Source organism: Cavia porcellus, unplaced genomic scaffold (genome assembly GCF_034190915.1).
Source record: "Cavia porcellus strain 051 isolate PalLab524CR breed Dunkin Hartley unplaced genomic scaffold, mCavPor4.1 scaffold_13, whole genome shotgun sequence".
In the NCBI taxonomy this organism is placed as follows: domain Eukaryota; kingdom Metazoa; phylum Chordata; class Mammalia; order Rodentia; family Caviidae; genus Cavia; species Cavia porcellus.
This window is the reverse complement of record NW_026947496.1, coordinates 48,901,844-48,920,315: the sequence shown is the minus strand read 5'-3', so window position 1 is coordinate 48,920,315 and position 18,472 is coordinate 48,901,844. Positions and strand designations below refer to the sequence as shown.

Sequence of the window (18,472 nt, the reverse complement as noted above, 5' to 3'; positions counted from 1 at the left end):
AGAAGCCCTATCTAAAAAGTTGTTTAACAAGAATGTTTGCCTTTATAGTAACTGCAGCAAGGGTGGGTTGATGGTAGGTCATAGGCACATGCAGGCTACCTGTAACCATACAACTTGGAGATGGAGCAACTGATCAAGAAAGACTTCCAAGCACAGCTATCTGCTTATCAGTTCTACAATACTGATCTTGCATGCATTAGATGTACCTTCCAACTCAAATTTCAGTATTATTTGTCTGAGGCATAAGAAAAGGAGATAAACTAACAACTAATAAGCAAGATTTTGTCTGGCAGAGTTGAGTTTTGAAGATTTACAACCTCAGTAACATTTCTCGCCCCTTTGGGATAATGCTACATCTACTATACTTAGGAGTTTTCTCCGCTGTAACTGCCAGCCCTACATTGTGTTAACTGTCTTCTTTTTATCTTTTTGCCATTTCCTCAGTGTTCTGCTTCATAATCTTTATTCATCTGGCTTTTTCCTCCAACTCCGTCCTCAGCCTCTAATTGTACCACTAACCCAGAAGCCTACATTTTACCAATATTCTTTTGGGAAAAAAGTTTAGTGCTCAAACAGGGTGAAAGATATGAAATCACAAAACGTTTAATAGGTGTCTTTGTTGAAGCTATCAGTGTGCCTGTAAATAACTAAATAGTTACGAACTGCATAAAAGTAGAAACCCAAGGAACTCTACTTTCCCTAACGAAAATCTTCCTAAACACTTTAAGTCATACTTTTGGGCCTCAGTCCAGGCCTCAGCCTTCCCTGTTTTGGGCTTTGGGTGTGTTCACACAGTTGATCAGGTAAATCTGAACACAGGCAAATTCTACCTTATCAAGGATCACTTCACCTCAGCTGCACCAATTAATTACCATGCCTCTTCTGCAATCTTCCTACTTGAACCACCCACCACCACAACCACCATATTCCCACAGCCACTCCCTGGCTCTGGCACTGAAGAAATTTGTGCCTAGAACACTGAACGGTCCCTCTCCTGCCTCAGTGATTACCTAACATAAAACCCTCAGAGAGCCCTCTTGCCTTGAAGCAAACCAGATCCACATCTTCCAGAACTATACACAGTTTATATCTTTTCTACCAGAAAGTCTACAAGCATCATGAGATTTTCACAAACAAGTAGCTAAAAAGGGTACAAATGAAAAAGGCTGAGTCAGTAGTCCAAATCCATGTTTTCCATAAAGAGGGATGCACAAAACCATTCAAAGGCATGAGAGAATATTAAAACCTGTTAATAGTCTTCACACAACTCAAAATCCCTACATTTGAGCACACTTTATAATACATACATTACATTAACATATATTATTATAGGAAAGCAGGGCACATGTATGTTAATATGCATGCAAGCTACATTGGAGCTTGCCCAATCAAGTGTGTTTGTGTGTGTGGAGGGGATTTTGTTATGCTTAGGGATGGAATTTTGTGCATGTTGGGCAAACATTCTTCTACTGAGTTTCATACTCAGCCCTCTGAAGTATGTTTTAATGAACAGGATGGGAAAGGCCCTCCTATAATCTCCCCACAGCCCACACCACTGTACAGGTCACTCACTCCTAAACCAGCTCCTGTTCTAGTCTCCAGCCTTCCAGGCCAGGAATGTTCTCTTGCTCCTCTGGCGAAAGTCTGTCCTTCTGAGAGCACCTAACCTCCCTAAACCAGGGAAAAGTTCATTGCATTGGGAGCCTTATATTCCCAGCCAGAGCAGGTAAACACAGAGGAGGAAGAACCAGCAGTGGATTTTATCTGCACTGCTTGGCCTCAGTATCTTTATCTGTAAAATGAGAATACTTTTTAAGTTTCACAAAATTAAAAGAATTTTTAAAAACTTCACATATTTGGGAAATGTAATGAATATAAAATATAAAAGACACAAGGATGTGCCATATACACTTGTGGCCATTCTTTCTGTATGTGTAACGTGTTGTACCCAGCCAGCCACATTCGTATGTTCCTCTAGTATGGAGAGTATTGTACTATATCAATATGATGACAAAATATTTCTAAACCACAAAACTAAGGAAAATAAAGACCTGACTTTAACCCGACTGTTCTATACAGATCCACTATTACTTTTTTGTACTGGGTATCGAACTCAAGACCTTGTGCTTGCCAGGCAGGCACCTGAGCTGCTGAGCTACACCCCCCTCCACTATCACGTTCGTTAAGTGAGTAGAAACATCTTCATGTATCTGTTGGTTCCTCCACGAACAGCTATGATTATTTCAGCTATCTTGCAGTGGAAATCTCGCAGCAAGGCAAGATCCAAACTTCAAATCTAGTAACTTCGAAGAAACTAGACCACAAATAGGAGTTTCTATCCTTAGATCAGGCTTTTTCTTAGATTAACTAGCTCACGCGAAAACACTGCAGAGACAGGGGTGGGGGAGGTCGGGGCGGGGGGTGACAGGGGGTGACACCGTCCCCTGCAGCGATAGACATGACACCTCAGCCCCACCAGTTCTCCAGCACCACTGACCCTGCCCATCCCCGCAACCCCGCTTACCAGGATAATCACACTTGTAGGGGCGCTCGGGCTCGAAGTGGCTGCGCTGGTGAGAACTGAGTTTGGCCTGCGTGGGGAAGCGCTCAGCGCACACCTCGCACTTGAACAAACTCTCTTGCTCATGGCCCTTCATGTGCGCTTTCAGGTTGTAGACCGTAGTGAACTTCTTGCCGCATCCGCCCACCGGGCAGCTGAAGGGCCGCAGCTTGTCATGCGACTGCAGGTGCCGCTTGAGCTTGTAGGAGGTGGTGAAGGCCCAGCCGCAGCCCTCCAGTGGGCACTTGAAGGGCCGACGGGCCTGGAGGCCACCGTGCGTCAGCAGGTGCACCTTAAGCTGGTGCTTCTTGGCGAAGGCCAGTGCGCACTGCGGCTCGGGGCAGCGGTAGGCCGGCGCGCTGGAGCTAGAGCCTGAGGGTCCGCGGGGCCCCTCGGCGGGGCTCGGAGCCTCGGGGCCGGGTTTCGCGGGCGGCCGGCAGGCGGGCGGCCCCGGAGCGGGCGGAGGTGCAGCGGCCAACGTGAAGACTCCATGGTCGAAACGCACCAGCAGGTCTTGGTCGTCGATGGTGACGGTGCCCGCGAGGGCGGCGCCGGGGTCGGAGGCCGGGGCACTGGAGGCCTGCTCTGGGCGGCCCGTGGGGCTCGCGCCGGGGTCCGGCTCAGCATCCTGCCGTCCGGCGGCCTCCGCGGTACCGCCACGCGCCACTTCCAGCAAGACCAAGAAGGAGTCACCGCCGTCCTCGGAAGACGGAGGGCTCAGTCCGGGGTCCTCCCCACGCCGCGGCCCCGGCCCCGGCCCCGGCCCGCCATCTTCCGAGTCCCTCAGTAGCAGCAGACGACGGCGCCCAGCGCTCGCGCCGAGGGGTGGCCCTGGGCCTCGGCGAAGCCGGCCTGGAGCACCACCGCCATGTTGGCTTCCGCGCGCCGTCGGAGCAGCGAGCAAAACTGGAAGGTCCATCTTGGGCCCAGCTACAGCGACGTAGCCGCTGCCTCTGAAGCACAGTGGCCCGCCCCTCCCAGGCATGCGCGCGACTTGTGTAGACGCCTCCGGGGGACGCCGCCGCCGCGGAGGCCCAGCGCGTGCGCGTGCGCAGCAGAGAGCAGTAGGCGTGGCCCGCCAAACCTGTTAGGGAGGTCCAGAATTGCGGCCAAGGGGCGCTGAGAGGCGGAGCGTGGTGGGGTGTGGAGGGGCGGGGCGAGGAAGGGCGGGGCGCGGAAGGGTGGGGCGGGGCGCGGAAGGGTGGGGCGGGGCGCGGAAGGGTGGGGCGGGGCGCGGAAGGGTGGGGCGGGGCGGGTTCCTCCCGGTTTCTGTAATCCTCAATTCCTTTCTCAGTATGTCCTGGGTGATCCTCTGATTTTGAGTCATATTTTTTTGTATCTGACTAGTGCAGATGCAGAGATTAATACTAACAGACATCTCATAAGCGTTTACTGTGCCCTAAATACTTCGCAGATGTGAACTAATTCAATCTGTGTACTGTTTATTTACAGGCCTCAGGGAACAGGCACATAGAAGTCCAGTCCCTTGGTCGAGGTAGCAGAACCAGGAACTGATAGGTTCTGGGTTTGAGCCTCCATCAGACTGGACTACTTCCCCATGGGCTCACTAACGTGCCCCCCCCCCCCCCCCCCCCCCCCCCCGCTAATGATCCTCCCATGAGCTCCTCCAGGTTCTTTGCACCCTGACGGGATCCCTTTCTCCACTGCTATTTTCTGCAAACTTGACACAGCCTCAGCTTGCAGAAGTTAACTTTGCCACTGTTCCCAGGACACTGCTGTCCCTCTCCTCCCATGAGAAGGTTCAATATTAAATCTGCTTTACCACTATCCAAATCCAAACTTGTATTTTACTCCTAGATATTTAGAAAAATAATTTAGCATCTGGTCTTCAAGTCTCCATTCAGTCTCCACTGCCTTAATCCAATGTGTTGGATTCTAGGCTTTGGTGATCTAAAAATGCAGTTCTAATCATGCCCATCCTCCCTTTGCTCTCCATCGCCTGTAAGGCTTTGCCAGTCTGTCCCTCACACCCCCTGGAATAGAAAGGAGTTTGCTCTCATTCCCCAGCACCTCCCTGTTACTCCACAATCCCATTGCCTGCCTGTGCTGCCCTGCACACCATTTGCTCAGGTTGTGTAACAAGTCAAGGTGTTTCCTTCCTCATACACTTGGCAGAGGTCTCTTTGTTTCCTCTGGGAGGACTCTGTTAATGTTCTAAAATACACCTTCACTCAGGCCTCTTACTTCCCGCCTCTCATATTGTTTGTTTTTATAGCTTTCATCATCAATTGTTTTAGGTGCCCCCTTCCCACTATAGCCTTCCCCACTTATTTACTATCTTCCTGGCTAGAGATGTAGGCTTCTACAACATGGGAACTATGTGTGATGCACGACTGGATGTACAGAGCCTGAAAGGCAAGACTCCCAATACATATTTACAAATAAGCAAATGTTCTATTACCATTAAAGGTATTTTTAGTGTAAACTATATAATATTAAAAAGAATAAGATATATCTACTATATATGCATGTGTACTTATATGAATATATGCCAGAAGTATGTTGTTTTAACACCAGTGGAGGCTAAAATGGTCTTTTCAACAGTAGTACTGTGTGTCTCAGGTCACATGCAAAAATTGACTTAAAATTGATTTTACAAACCTAAATGTAAGACCAAAAACTATGTATTAGAAGAAATCATAACTATAAATCTGCCTAGCCTTGGGTCATGGAGTAGTGTGTAAGTAATATCAAAAGTAACAGCAAAAGTAATATCAAAGGCATTAGCAATAGAAAAAAATGAATCAAGTATCAAATAAATTAAAAACCTTTATGAGTTAAAGGGCATTAGCAAGTGAAAAGACCATTATTTTTAAAACCATAGCTGTTTTAACATTGAATACCTTTACATATTTTACATGGTTTACATGTATATAGTTACATGTATATGGTTTAGAAACCAAACCATATACAACATTGTAGCATAAAAATCATGACGACATTTTTTTAAACAAACTTGAATTTGCATTTTTTAAACAGAAGATAGCCCCATTCTGGTCAGTCATCCCTATCTAATACATAAAAGCTTTTACCTAACTTGCTGACCTTTAGTAGGAGGTACATCTCATAAGCATTTGTTAGAGGCAGAGGTCTGAATCTGAAACAAAAGTTTGTCATCATAAACAATCTGGTTTTACATTTTTGAAGACCTGTACATCTGGAGGCATGAATACATAAATATATGATGGGGTTAATAACAATCATTTGTCATAACCATATGAAATTTTTGTATCAGAGAATCTTTAAATCAAAAACCTTATTGTATTATTTCTTTTCATGATGACCAGTGTAAACATATAACAATAATATATTTTATAGCTTTGGCTGGGGTGTCTCCCATAAGGCTATGGAGATCATCGGAGCCTCCAACTAATGAACAAGAGCTGGTTAAAAATATTACCAGGCAGCTGCTTTCTTATTCATCAATTTAAGCCCTGTCCAACAATCTCAACCCTAAGGGACTTTTAATTATCTTAATGTAATTTTTGATAACTTATGAAAAACCCAACTGCAACATTCAACTATTCAGTTTTTTCAACAATGAGAAACTCTCAAGTCAACAGCAAACAACAACATATACTACATTTACATAACCAATCTTTGCATCATTTGGACCAGTCGGCAACCCAGGTGGCATTTGGACCAGGTGGAAACATGTTTTGTAATCCTATAACTCAAATAAACCTTGATTAAGTGAACTATAAATGTTATAAAAAGAAAATTGTTGAGCTCAAATAAAAGGAACAGCTGTTTACAGAATGGACAAATGGACAAACATGGACAGATGATCTGTACAGATTCAAACAGATGTAGAAACAAACACAGAGCTGTCAATGTCCACAAGAACTCTCTAAGTTCCTAGGGGCTATTTTATGTCCCTTTGCTGAACTAGCTTGCTTTTATGCCCCATGTCCTTGGGGTTGGAGCACCTGTCACCTCCAGCACCCCATGCCCTCAGGGCATTTCTCAGGTGCTCCATACCACTTGGGCACTCCTGTATGGATACTTGTGCTATTGGCTCCACACATATGAGTGACCACTAGCTCGGTGACTTATGACAACAGCTTAACAGACTAGACAAACAAACAGATACACAGACACAGATTTTCAAACTCTTACAGAGTGCACTCAAATATATTTTAGTCAAATTGAATGACACAAATATTTTTACAATTGTAGCATTTGTAATTTTAAATAGACTAGTCAGATTTGTTGTAGGTCAATTAACAGAGATCTCTTATCAAAGAATTTGAAAAAGACAAAATCTGATCTACAATTAACATGTATTTTGATCATAGAACTTAACATACACTCCTATCATCTATTTTAACCCTTTTAAAAAAATTTTTGTGACCATTTTCTAGGCATCTTGGGTCAATTAAAGTTGGTTCTAGCTTCATCCTTTTCTATCACTTGTGGCGTGGTCTCCAAGGAATCACTGTCATAGGACTGAGCATCTGCTTCTTGAAAGGTAAAATCAACTCCTTTTTTAGTTTGGATACATGACACAGTCAGCCAGCACATATTGGAACCCAGATAGACCATTTAGCTTTTCCTGGAAAAAAACATAAGCATACCTTCGACCCTACTTTAGGACTGGACTGGGTGTTTTTTTTATTGTCCAGTATGAACAGTCCTTTCCAATGGACTCGTTTTAGCCTTTATTTTATTGCATTATCTTTTTGCTGTGCTAGCTACATCTTTATTAGAATTTAAATATTTTAGATAGTATATACTGCCAAGTGAGCTGAACTTTCTCTTTTGTGTTTTGAAATTTAAATTGTGAGCACATTTAATCATTTTTAGACCTGAAGATTATGAAGACTCTTTGTGGTAAGGTATAGAGAAAATGGAAACTGCATTTTATATTTAGGTACTTTGGGTTCACTCATGACATGCAGGTGGTGCTCCTGCTCTGGGCTGGAGGCCTCACTGTTGGAGATCTGAGCATCAGTGCAGTGTAAACTTTTAACTTAAAAAGTGCGTGCACAGGTGATGGGAAAAACCAAGGTGGCTTGGGCAAGCAGAGCCGTGTCCCACCTCTCTAATAAATATCACAAGATCCAAAACCCTTAGGCACCCTTTCTTTATATATAGATTTTCCAATTTTTGTCAAGGGAAGAATAACCACTTGAGCAATACAATAATCCAGGGAGATTTGAACTGTGTTTCAAACAGATTGAACCATAACTGATTTCTCCTTGCAGCTGAAACAGGCAACATTGTTTCATTAACTTCCTTATCTGGGACAAACTCCAGCTCAGTGGAGGTTTTGGTGCACTCCCCTGCCCTGGGGCGTGTGAGAAGTAGTGAGAGAGGCAGAAAGCAGCAGTTTTTATTGAACAACCCTTTAAAATCTGTAGAGGTCCAGCTAGATTTGTGTTGGTTTGTTTTTCCCTAGTCTTGCTCTAAAGTGTTTTTCAGTTTCCTCCCACGTATGTAAATTTACAATTTCTTCTTCTGGAGACACACTCAAGAAATTTAGCAAGCTGTGTAATGTCAGTGTATTGAAAAATAAAATTGTCTTAAGAAAGCAGACAGGACCTAGATAAATGAGGAGTAACATTAATCACAAATTTGAAACAAGTACCCCTGTATAAACAATTTTGAGAAACAATGAAGTTTCAGAATTTAGGTTAGCAGATATCAAGACCCACAACAAAGTCACAGTGAGACAGTGATATGCTGGGGCCAATCTGTTATCAGCTGTGAAAGCCAAATGTTGAATTTTTTGAAGTTTTAAAGATTAGTTGTTGTCATATTGGTTATTTGAAATTGTCTTTTGTAAAAGCATTTTGTAAACAGAAATCAGAAAACCACAAACCAGGGCCATATTACCCCCCAACCACTAGGAGCCTGCCAGGCCAAGCAGGGCCGGGCCATCTCAGGGAAGCTGTCTGAGCTGCCGCACCCCTACTTTTTGGCAGAGCTGCTGCAGGCCCTGATGGAAGTTTTTCTTTTGTAAGAGTTTTGAATTTACATCAAGTGGCCCAATGATACCGTTGTCATCTACACTTTGGACAGATAGCTGAAGGTTTTGCTCAATGGACATTAAGTGGCTCAGTTAAAGTTATCAAGGTGGCAGTTGTGCTGCCATCTTTCCCTGCTCCAGATTTGATTCTGAAACAGTGCTTGGAGCCAGTTCCATTATGATTGTCTCAAGAAGTTTAAAGTCATTAAGACCTTGTCTAATCCAGATCCACAGAAGGAATGTAAATACTGTAATCAAGCATGCAACAAGTTTCTCATAATTTGTAATTTTTTTGCATAAGTTTGTCCAATAGTTAGACAGCTAATATAATCAATATACCTCTTTTTTTTTTCTTTTCAGGTGAAGGGATTTCTTCCAGGCCTGTTTATAACTGGCCTTAGAGAATAAGGCAGTTTCAGTGCCCCACTCTTGACAAATGATAAAGCCAATATCAACACACTCCAATGACAACTATTGATGATACCATTGCACTTCTCCCCCTAAGTTGCATGCACACAATAAGTGTCCCTTCACCCTCAATCTCTTACCCCATTTGTGTTCTGGTGCCATATTCCAAAACCCAGGGCGGATCCTGAGGAGTTTGGGATGAAAGACTTCAAGAGGATGAGAAAAATAAAGAAAAGACAAAGCTGGGGTCAGGTGGAGCCCTTATCCTCCTGATGGGAGGAAAGGAATTGCTCAACCACCATGTTTATTTATTCCCTCCAAAGAAGAATGTCAATTTCAACCCCACTGCCTAGCAACTTGTTTGCCTGGCAATCTTGGGCCCCTGGTCTTCTTGGTGCTAGAAGGACTTGTTTACATAGCTTGTTTTGGTCTCTGTTTTTTCTGGGCTGGCCTTGCTTTTAGCCCCACACATGTGATTAGTCTCCAGTTTCAACAGCTCCCTACAACGGTCGCACAACATAATATACTAAAAACCACTGACTATAAACTTTAAAATTATATAAATTCTAAAGTTGATTTTTATGTTATATGTATTTCGACTAAGGTATATCTAAAAAGTCAGTACAGAATATTTTTAAGGATTATCTCATTTGTGTATGAGAAAGAAAACTGCATATACTTGCCTATACTTGCAAATACTCTGCAATTTTCTAGAAAGACACATAAGAAACTGCTAGCACATTTGGACACTTTTAAATTGGTGTAGAAAAAAGAGTCTTTGAGTTTATAATTCATTACTTTTGTCATTATTTGATTGTGTTTTAGATAACAAGCAAGTGTTTTTTTAAAATGGTATGATTAAAAATGTGGAAAATTGCAGTCACTGTGGAGATCAGTATGGAGATTCCTCAAAAACTAGGATTGGAAATTCCATTCAATCCAAATATTCCCCTTGTGGGTATTTTCCCAGAAAAATTGAAAAGGTCATGTCTCAGTGATATATGTGCACCCGTGTTTTTAGCAGCACAACTTGTACTAGCTAACAGTAAGAAATCACTAGTTGTAATAGTTAAACAACCAAAATACCCATCAACCACAGAATGGATGAAAAAGGTGACATTTTTATACAATGGAATATTACTCAGCTATAAAAAGGATGATCTTGAGGCTTTTATAGGTAAATGGAGGCAACTTGAGACCATACTCTTAGGTGAAATAAATCAGACTCACATTTGTAAATATCATTTTGTCTCTCTAGTATAAAAAATAATAATAAAAAACTGAAAGAGTAATAAGATTCAAAATGTATAACAGGTATTATGATAATGAAAGGGAGAGAAAGTGCTCTAAAGGATATAACTGTATATATGTTTAAGTGTGCAAGATAGATAACCATACTACTAAGTTTTTGTTAGTTCATCAAACAGAATGGTTTGTACGGCCATTGTTTGACTGTCTATTTTTCATGCTTTGATTTCATGACTTAAGCAACTCCTTCTAAGATAACAATATGTAATTTATCAACTAGTGATTTCTTACTGTTTTTCTGAAATTCTGTATAATTGCTACCCTTTTTTCTGTTTTGCTTTTTTTTCTCTAAATAAAAAACTGTGGAAAACACTTTTAGTTTCTCAAATAATTAAACATAAAATTATCCTATAATTCTGTAGTCAAATTTCTGGGTATACATCTAAAGCAACTGCAAACAGGAATGCCTGTGTTCATGGCAAGATTATTCACAATAGCCAAAAGGTGGTAGTAAACATGTCCATTGAAAGAGGAATGGTAAACAAAATATTTTCTATCTATACACCAGAATATTATTCAGCATTTAAAAAGGAAGGAAATTCTGACATATGCTACAACATATATGAACTTTGAGGACATTATATTAAGTGAAAAAAGCCAGACACAAAAGGATAAACACTGCATGTCCCTCACATATGTGAGGTCCCTAGATTAATCAAACTGGTAGAGTAAGAAACAATGAAGAGTGTGAGAGGCTGGGGTTGGGGGCATGGGTAGAAAGTTTAGTGCTTAATGAGGCCAGTTTCAGCTCAAGAAGATAAAAAAGTTGGCAAAATGGGTGGAGATGATTACACAGCAATTTGAATGTAGGTAAGGCTACTTAATTGGGCACTGAAAAATGTTTACAGAGTTAAGTTTTATGTTGTATGGACTTTATCACACTAAAAGTAAAAAGAAAATAATTTTATTGAAAACTCTTATTAGTAATAATAATATTACCCTCTTCTATTTTTTCTTCCTTTTCAAGAGTGATATATATATATATATATTAGAAAATTTTTCCAGCAGGTGGAGTTAGCCTTGTTGAGATTTGGAAGATGGTATCTTGCTTGTTCTGTGTGACTGCTCGCCTTTGTGGCTCCTCGTGGACCTCCTGTTCCAGGTCTTCCTCTGTCTCCTTGCTGGCTTCACAGTCTCCAAGGAGCCCTGCCATATGAGAGTCCTCATCTATATCTGGGTGTGGGGATCCAGCAAGGGTTAGAGGAACCATTGTGGCTTTTAGGCAAAGGTGTTACATACTGACATTGCATTTTGCAGTGATCTCCCTGAAAGCAGAGTCTCCAAAATAGAAATAGGATAAGAATGGAGGGATGGAGGCTAAATATGAGGCCACTGCAAGGGTCTAAGCAAGACTTGCCTCATTTATAACACAGAAGTCAAATCGAGTGGGGTACTTGTGGGGCTGTGGTCTATCCTTTTTCTCTTTGCTCCTTGGATCATGATATGAGCGGTTTTCTCTGCCATATACTCCCTGCTATTATGCCTACCACTCTTGCTAGAGGTCCAAAGCTATAGAGCTACCTGATATGGAACTGGAACATCCAGAACCATAAGCCAAAGTAAATCTTTTCTCTTTCCAAGTTAAGTAACTCACAGTTTATTATGCCAATGCAAAGCTACTTAAGAGCTTCTATAATCTCTCTCCAATAGTATCAAACTAAAATTTTGAGGGCTGTTTTCTCATTGATAAAACATAATTAGTTCCAAAGGAAAGGGTCCTGTGCCACTGGCTGCTCAGGACAAGGACAGAGTAACCTTATCCTTATCTCTGAGGCCTAGTCCCATGACAGGATGAGGCCATTCATTGCCTATCCTGGATGGTAGGTGTTGGTGGACCCCAAAGTTAACTACTCTGGAAAAGACACAGGGTTCAGCCTGGTCCCCATCATGGTGTGAGACAAACACAGGGAAGAGCCCCACTCCAGCGTGGCCACCTCTGGGGCTGGAGTCAGTGCTTTCTCTGGGGGAGTGTTCTTCCTACTCTCTCCTCACCCATCAACCTTGTGCTTTCCTCCTAAATCCAGACACAATTCAGGGGAAAGCATGGAGTACTATGAGGGAACGATAAGTCTGGGTGAAGGAGCATAACACAACCATGAGTCAGGGATGCAAAAGGGCTCTGAGGGCAGGGAATGGTAAGTAAGTGCCATCTTCAAAATGAAGGCGTGGAAGTATGGCTACATAATCCCTTTTTCTGGATCTTTATCTTGGATCTGTTCTCCAAGATAGAGAGGTGGAGGCTCTGGGTCCAGCTATAGCTAATATTTGGGGATTAGGAGACAGGTGCAAGATTCTAACATTAGGAACTTTTGGAACCACTATGAAGTGGCTCTGAGCAGGATTGAGAATTAATCAGTTGGATTTCTACATTTACTTATGAGTCTGTTCTAGGCCTAGGTGACTTGCCAAAAGAGATGGCAGCTAGCATGCAGTAAGTGCAAATCTCCAAACCAACAGTCACAGTAGAGGCCTGTATTGGTCTGTGACACTGTAACACCTTTGGACATTTGACTCTCCAATTCTTAAAGCCACAGATGTTGGCATTTGACTTATTCCAATTCCAGGACAGTAACTGTCAACCTTAAAGATAAGACAATTCTCTTAATTGGCAAAATTTACTGCTAGAAAAGTCTCTGTTCTAATTTCTCAAGGTCTTGCTCAGTTTCACACCTTTACCTCAGCTTTTCCCTTAACTTTCCCTTATACCCTTAAACTTGCCTGAAATCCAATAAATATGGGCCAATACATATGGGCAATTCAGAGAAGTCTCTGTTTTAGTTCCAAGAGAGTTCTGACCTCTGTGGACTCCCCCAATCGTATCACATTGTCTTTTTTATTTAATACCTTGCTGTACACTCATTTTAGGGAGTTGGAGGGCCCAACCAAGCCCCCAGTAAAGGACCAAAGTAGTTCCTTCAGGACATCCAGATTTCAATAAACACTCCTGTGTCCTCCTCTCCCCTTATTTCCTTAGCAAATGATCCCTCTTCCTGCGGCACCAAGCTGCTACCTCCCACCAGCCCACTCCCACTCTGCCAGGATGTGAGGCATATATTTTTTAATTTTTCCTTTATTTCCTATTTATCTTCCTCCCTAGGCTCTTTCTTTTTATTCCCAATCCTGGGGTGCTAAAGAACAGATAACTGGGCAGACAAGAGAGCAGCAGTGGTCAGCAGGTAGACAAGTAGTAGCATGATGTGATAAAACCCAAAAAGAACTTATGGAGCTTAGGAAAGACTGGTTGGTTCCCAGGTTAGCCAGTTTATGGCAGTCATCCTACAGTTAGTGTCCACCCCATAGGAGGCTTAAGGACTTGGCCCTGAGCAAGACATGCCCTACCCCCACCAGGGGTCCTAGTCAAGTGGTTAAGGTGATGCCTGGACAAGTGGCATCACTTCTCTGGGGCTTGCCTGTACAATGGGGCCCATCTAGAGTGCTGTGAGGGCCACACAGGGCTTGTGTGCAAAGTTCCACAGTGTAGGAGAAGGTGTGTAGAGGTAAAGAGGACGAGGAAAGCCAAGGGAAGAAGGGAGACAAAGGACTGCAGCTGGCTGCTGGATTCCTCTCAGGGTTGCAGGGCTTGCTGGAGCATGCACTCATCTGTCACATCATGGGGGAGTGTTACTTCTAAACCACTATTCTCCTGCATCGTCTGACAGATGATCTCATAGGCCTTTGGATTCCCAGACCAGCAGCGCCGGGCCACCTATGGAAAAAGGATGTGCAGCAGTTGGTGTCCACATCATTGAGTTCCCTGAAAGGTGGTTTGACTCCCAAACTCCCAATCTTCCTTTATTTTGCAAACCTCAAATGCCATCTGTAGAGCCTGTCTAACATAGACTACTTAACTGACTTGGTGTCTTTTTGATCTGGAACTCACTGTCATTCCAGAAGTTGTACCTTCCCTATCTCTAAGAATAGCTTTGTCTGCACTTCAAGGAATTTGGTCAGGAACTCAGGAGTGATCTACAATGCATCCCTCTTCTCTGCCCTCAGAATCTGTGTCCACCTCAGCTCCACCTTAAGAAACCCTCTGTAATCCACTTCCTCCTCTGTCCCTGGTCCCCCCTGGATCATAGTCAAGGTACTTCCCCCACCCCTGATGACATTCTGTTTTTTAAAACTTACATCATAGAATAACAATATCTGTTTTGAGAAACTGATACATGAATACACCATATCTTGCTAATTTTCAATCCCATGTGCCCCTTCCTCCTTTCCTCTCCCCTCTTTTGAGTTCCTTTCGTATCTCCAAGAGTCTAACTTCTAGTTTTCTAGCATTACTCATTTATTTTATTTTTTCATTTATGTATTTTACATTTCTTATATAAAAGAAAGCATGTGATATTTAACTTTCTGAGTCTGGCTTATTTCATTTAGCATGATGGTCTGAAGTTCCCTCCATCTTTCTGCAAATGAGATGATTTTATTCTTCTCTGTGGTTGAATAATATTCCTGGGGTACATATATCATATTTTTTTATTCATTCATCTTCTGACAGGCACCTAGGCTGTTACAGAGCTTAACTACTGTGATTTGCACTGCTATAAACTGGGATATGCATGTGTCATTGTGGGATGAGCCTTTAATTTTGGAGGGAATACACCCAGGAGAGGTTTAACTGGGTCAAATGGAATGTGTATTTTTAGTTTTTTGTGGAATCTCCATGATGATTTCCATAGTGGTTGTGAGGCCAGGAGACAGAAGGAAATTTGGGCACTGATCCTGAATAGCTAACCTAAATAAACTAAAGTTCAGGCCTTACATGAGTTGACTACAAAGTGAGCAAAAAATTGAATAAATTGACTATCAGGACCTAATAGAATGCAAAGGACAAAAGACAAGTTCCTAAGCAAACTGGAAGGAGCCTTAGAGGGATGGGATATAAACAAGACAGCTTGTTTTCTGGAAATTAAAGGCCTGGTAACGACTAGAAGCATCCCTGCATTTTGTCATGTTCAGTGTACCAAAAACTGAATAAAAGCTCCAGGATTCAAGCATCTACAGTTTTTCTGCCTTTTGGAAACGCCCTCCCCAACAGTGTGTGTGTACATACACATTCTGTCATTCCCACCACTTGCTATTTTATCAGCTTCAAACTTCTTCGCTCCCAAACAAAGACCCAGACCAGGAGGGAGCAGGCTATTGTTGCACTAATTCATATTCCCATCAACAATGTAGGAGGATTCCTGTTCCCCAGAGCCTCATCAGCACTCATTGTTTTCCTCCTGCTATTCTTGCCAACTAGCCCATCCCTCATCCCCATACCTCCTCCAACTTCATCTCCACCCAACCTTCAGTGGGGTCTCCTACAATGAAAATGCAGTGTCTGTCCCCTATGCTCACTGCTTCAGCACAAACAGCTCTCCTTCCCTGCTGGACTTCCTGTGCCTCCTAGTGAGTGGGCACTTCCAGATGCCCCTGTACCCTCACACCTGTCCTCTGGGCCCAATCCCAGGGACCCTCAGCCCCCCAATGTCATATTCCCTAGATTCTTTTTCTTGGCTCCCGAGTCCCCTACTCATTTCACTCACATCCGCCATACCCTAACCAATCACCTCTGACCCCAACTTGAGCTGTTTCCCTCTTCTTGTGGGCTGCCTATGATGTAATCACAGAGAATTCTGCCTCCTGCTCCATGGAGAATGCTGCATTACAGCAAAGTGAGTCATCGTTGCACAAACAAGGGCTGAAGAATCTGCCACTCTCTGATCTGCCTTTGAAGATAGTGGAGCTTTGAAGTAAGGTTGAGGATGTCCAGCAGTAAAGCCTGTGCTTACCATATGTGCAAAGCCCTGGGTTCCATCTCAAGCAGCAAGAACAAAGAAAATGAGGTATCTTAATACCAGTACTGAGGGGTGCTCTGTGGAGAGAAACACTGGGACTTACAGGGCCTCCTGTGTAGACAGAAGCTGGATTGAAAGGACCAGGAGATTCTGAAAATAGTTGAGAGTGACATGGGGTTGTTCTGGTGAGGAGCAAGTCCTAGCAATGCCCAGAGGGCAGGACAGGCTCCAGAATATCCTTTGGGGGAAGAGTACAGAACTGTAGCCCAGTGGAAGTGTGAGCAGGCAGAGCCAGTGAGAAGACAGATGATAGAAGGTCTGGAAGAGACTTACACCATTGGAGACGTCCCAGCTGAGCATCATCCTGGCCTTGTACTCAGCCTCTGGGGATCCATCTAGCATGAGGCCAAATCCCCCATTGATCACCTCACCCCTGCAAGAGGCAGAGATGTTCCACATCACTCAGTACTTCTGATCCTGCACAGAGCAGATAGAGACACATTTTGGAAGTGTTGGCTCGGGAAGGTATCAGTGTTGGATATAGGGTGCTGGTCACATCAGCCTCTATATCCTGGAGCATGCAGACTAGTGGATGCAGGAGCCATGTGGACTCTAGAAAATCAGAGCCAGGAAGGCAGTGGTTGCATTCAGGCTGCTCTGCCCAACTGTGCCTTTGAACTGGACCTGCGGACGTGGTGCCCACCTCCAGGATCCACTTGAGGTCACTACTTAAAGCCTGCCTGACCACCTGGTAAGAAGTAATGTCCTTCTCCTCCCCTCTCAGAGCTGTCCTGTAAAGGCATACTTCTTTGAGATATCTCTTGTGTCACTCAGTTCATTTTCCCTAATTTTATCTTTGTAGTCTTTATTTTTCTTGTCCCTTCATTCTACTTGCTACAAGTATATTTTGGAGTCTGATTACCTGACATGAAGACCAAATTTCTTTATTTTCAATATTTCTCTTTTTCTACTTAATGCCTTTCCCCGAACATGGCTTTACCTGTCACCAAAAGGATTTACTCTGTTCTTATTTTCATATGTTTCTTGATAGACGCAATCTGAATCTTAGACATGTTAACATGATTCTACTTTCTGCATGTTTGGCCTGCAGAGATTCTCTACCAACCTAGAATGACCACCATGCTCAGCCTGATGTTGTTATCAAGGTCATTACCAAGGGCTATCATGGCATGCTGCTTCTCTGGATGGATCTAGACTCTGTTCCTGCTCAAGTTTCTCTAAGTCTGAGCACAGAAAATGCCCCTGATCTTGCCAACCTTTTTTTTCACTTTTATGCAAATGTGTCCTTCTTGCTTCATATTCCTCACTTACAGTGATCTTCTTTATCTCCTTCCTGCACGTAAAATGGACATCTTTTTCCCCTAATCTCTCATCCTCCATACCTGTCCAGCCTTAGCTGCTTCTTGCCCAGCACAGACTTTGACTGATTTCAATCGGTTCTCAACAAGAAGCTGAGGTACCCTGTGGTCCTGAAAGTGTCCTGCAGTACTCTCTTGGCATCTTAGATGCCTAGCACCTTCTTTGAGTTGGCATCTGCCACTGCCCAAGGCCCTGTGACTGATCCTTGTACCTGGGCAGTCCCATGCCACTAGATTGAAGATGCTCGAATAGATTTCATGTCCTTGCATCTTCCCTGTCAGAGGCTGATGCTGGGTGTAAGAGGAGAAGGCAGCCAGTCATTTTGATGTGTCCTTCAACCAGATGGGCTTTTCAGAATTTAGCACTATATTTTTTGCTTCAGGACTCTGAATCCCAGAGGGTCAGAGGATAAGGGCACTCAGCTCCAGGTGCCATAAGCCGATAGATAATAGAATAACCACGAGTGTGCAGAAGATAGGAAGGTGGGAAAACATTGCAATTAATGGAGAATTTGACCTCACTCACAAGAGATATTAAGACAGCTAACTATACCTTTGAGGAAAACATAAAAGTAGTATACAAGACCTTGGATATAATCCCTGGCCAAAAAAAAAAAAAATAGAAGACTCCTGTGTCAAACATAAAGAAAAATAAATGTCGGGTATAGTAAAGTAGATAATTAGATGATTTAACATATACAAGCTGCTTAGAGGTTCTCCTATATGCTAAACACTAAATATGTTAGCTATTATCATTAATTCATTTAACCTTCACTGTTAGTAGCCCACAAAACAGTTACTTACACCTTACTCATTTTGTCAATAAGAAACAAAGCAAGTGGTTTGGTTGGATGGTCCCATTCTGATTCCACCATCCAAAAAACAATCTCAGTACACAGAGTTGCAACCAGCCTGTTGGCGCCCTTACTAAACTTGTCCACTACACACAAAGCACAAAGGCAATCACTGAACAGAGGGTCTGAGGGAAGACGGTGGGGGGGGGTGGCAGTAGAGGGAGCTGAATTTGACTCAGGGCCAT

The 18,472-nt window shown here is 43.1% G+C and overlaps 2 protein-coding genes across 15 annotated transcripts in view; both read right to left on the bottom strand.

Annotated features, from left to right (window-relative positions):
* The window catches only part of Zxdc (ZXD family zinc finger C), a 35,469-nt gene extending 31,873 nt beyond the window's left edge, over positions 1-3,596 (bottom strand). For 5 of the 13 annotated variants that reach the window (XM_063260196.1, XM_063260199.1, XM_063260198.1 and 2 more), the window contains exon 1: positions 2,525-3,595. In XM_063260196.1, the coding sequence (XP_063116266.1) occupies positions 2,525-3,545 (1,021 nt within the window). In that variant the 5' untranslated portion in view covers positions 3,546-3,595. Of the gene's footprint in view, positions 1-2,524 lie in introns of all 13 variants that reach the window. The other 8 variants (XR_010051268.1, XR_010051269.1, XM_063260203.1 and 5 more) reach the window with 3 other exon arrangements.
* A 7,560-nt stretch (positions 3,597-11,156) lies between these two features.
* Positions 11,157-18,472, bottom strand: part of Uroc1 (urocanate hydratase 1) — a 34,191-nt gene continuing 26,875 nt past the window's right edge. Inside the window, exons 19-20 of one of the 2 annotated variants that reach the window (XM_063260195.1) lie at positions 16,388-16,487; positions 11,157-13,974 (exon numbers count right to left, since the gene is read on the bottom strand). In XM_063260195.1, the coding sequence (XP_063116265.1) occupies positions 13,834-13,974; positions 16,388-16,487 (241 nt within the window). In that variant the 3' untranslated portion in view covers positions 11,157-13,833. Of the gene's footprint in view, positions 13,975-16,387; positions 16,532-18,472 lie in introns of both variants that reach the window. The other variant, XR_010051267.1, reaches the window with a different exon arrangement.